Below are 2499 nucleotides of genomic sequence, written 5' to 3'. Positions count from 1 at the left end.
ACGGGACTTGAACCCTCGACCTCAAGGAAGGAGGGCAACACCAGATACCGCTGGATATCATTGATTAAATCTACACCATAACATGTGTAATCTAGAGTAATATAATTCATAAAGTCATGTATTCGATCTCATTGTCCTCCACTACAAAACAAATACTCTAATACATCGATTACATATACTTATTTTCAATGATAGAAAGAAGATGGCAAACTCCCTTAACAAAATGGACCAAGAATTGATGCATAACGTTGGTTTCAGTTACTTCGGAACGTGTCTCCAGAATAACATACAAACCATACTATAATAATATTAATGTGAATGTACAATGTCAAACCGGAGTGTAGGGTGTCAAATTCCTTATTATTTTATGTAACTTTGTAATGTACATTGTAAAATTTTGGAGTTAGGAAGAATTACAATTTACAAATGAACTTTCTATCATTTGGATAATTTTAATTTACAAATGAATTTTCTATCATTTGGATTATTTTAAAAGAATTGTATTTAAGTTCTAATGGCTATCAAACGATATTTTTACATATATATGCAAAACATAAACTTTGTTTCGTACCAAAAATTGCATATAAATTTACATATTGTGTTAGTATTATTATTCATATTATTTGATATTTTTTTTGTCGGGTTAACCCGAATATTGAACGCGACTAATAAAGTCAAATCCACACACCGCTCCCATAGTCCCTACACCCCTTTATAAACCCATTCTTTTAAGCTACACTTTCTTTCTCAATAATCAAAATAATACCAAACACCATGTCATCGGACCACCCAATCCTCCACCGGCGGCCCACCTGCAACCGCAACCTTAACAACTCTCCATCGCCACCTCCGCCGCCACCTCCACCGCCATCATCTAAACCCAATGTCACTACCACCCTCTACCACACCCACATCGGCATCTTCGCTCTCACCTGGTCCCGCACCCTCTTCGGCCGATCTCTCTACCTCCACCTCCTCCCTTCCTCCGCCAACGACGACGATGACGATTCCATTTCCACCACTTCATCCACCCAAACCGCCGCCGCCACTCCTTCCTTCCACTTACAAATTAAACCCTTGATTTTCTGGAATAGACATGGCTCCAAGAAGATCCCAATCTCTAGCAATAAAAACGAGTTCATCCACATCTATTACGATCTGTCTCGGGCCAAGTTCGGATCAGGTCCAGAACCCATATCAGGATTCTACATCGCCGCCACTGTCTCCGGTCAAATGACACTCCTCGTCGGAGATTCCCCGAAACAAGCCTACTCCAAGGCTAAATCGACTCAATCGATTAAAAACCAGATCACCGTCCTCCGCCGCGAACACGTCTACGGCATAGCCAACAAGAAATACAACACCAAAGCAACTTTCCGGGGCAAAACTCGAGAGATAACCATAGATTGCACTCGAGTGGCCGGCGGCGACGATTCTAGATTATACTTCTCAGTTGACAACAAAAGGGTATTGGTAGTGAAACATCTGCAATGGAAATTCAGGGGTAACGAAAGAGTCGAAATCGACGGCGTTCACATTCAAATTTCGTGGGATGTTCACAACTGGCTTTTAGAAGAAGAAATCGACGACGGTTACGCATTATTCATGTTCAGATTCGAAAAATCCGGATTCGATTACCACGAAGACGACAAGTACTTATCTCGATTGAATGCATCTGGGTCTGGTATTTCCGGAATGGGATCAGGTTTCGGATTTGGATTCGAGATGAAGAAGATGAAGAAAGGAATGTTGAAGAGGGTGAAAAGCTCGTCGTCGTCATCACTGTCGTCGGCGTCCTCCGGCTGTGGATCGGTGATGGAATGGGAAAGTGTCGAGGAGAATGAACTCAAAGGGCCTTCTGGTTTTTCATTGCTTGTTTATGCTTGGAAGAGTTAACAATCATTGATCAAAAATGGTGCTCGAAGAAGATGATCCCAAATAGTTTTCCGGTATATTTTTTTTGATCTTTTTTTGTCAATGTGAAGTGAGAATTATTCGGAATTAATTTTCTTGAGTGATTAATTTTTTGATTTTTAGTAAGAAATTGTTGGGGATTAAATTTTTTTCGAGGACAATTGAATTTGTTGTTTGGTGTTTGGTGTCATTAACATGAATACTTGTAACAAAAGAGAAGGAATTCATTCATCAATGTAATATAAATTGTTGTTTTTTTTTTTTTGCCTCTTTTTTAATTCACAAATTCTCTTTATTACGTTTCCTTTAAAGTAATTTTGGAAATTTTCAATTTAGGCATATAGTTTTAATGTTTTATTTTATGATGTCATGATGACAATTGCAAGTTGTAATTATATCGGCTGTTGGCCCATAATTCACTTCAAGTAAACAAAAAGTAAAAGATTACGCCATTTATATTTATAGTGTGTGAAAAAGTACCAAAAAATCTTTTACTTCTACAGTTCTACAATTAACACTTTCCTGATTGATGATAATTGAAACTTAATGGGTGTTTGACACAAGGCCTTGAGCAAAGTCGTGTGG

General features: G+C 38.5%; 1 protein-coding gene across 1 annotated transcript; it reads left to right on the top strand.

Annotated features, from left to right (window-relative positions):
• Positions 1-709: 709 nt before the first annotated feature.
• LOC111895180 (uncharacterized) lies at positions 710-2172 on the top strand. The gene has a single exon (XM_023891281.3). It carries the CDS (start codon positions 775-777, stop codon positions 1894-1896), a length of 1122 nt encoding a protein of 373 aa, XP_023747049.1. The 5' UTR covers positions 710-774; the 3' UTR covers positions 1897-2172.
• The last annotated feature ends 327 nt before the right edge of the window (positions 2173-2499 follow it).

This window comes from Lactuca sativa, chromosome 6 (genome assembly GCF_002870075.4).
Source record: "Lactuca sativa cultivar Salinas chromosome 6, Lsat_Salinas_v11, whole genome shotgun sequence".
Classification (NCBI taxonomy): Eukaryota; Viridiplantae; Streptophyta; class Magnoliopsida; order Asterales; family Asteraceae; genus Lactuca; species Lactuca sativa.
The sequence above is the reverse complement of the archived record's forward strand: the minus strand, read 5'-3'. Positions and strand labels throughout refer to the sequence as shown.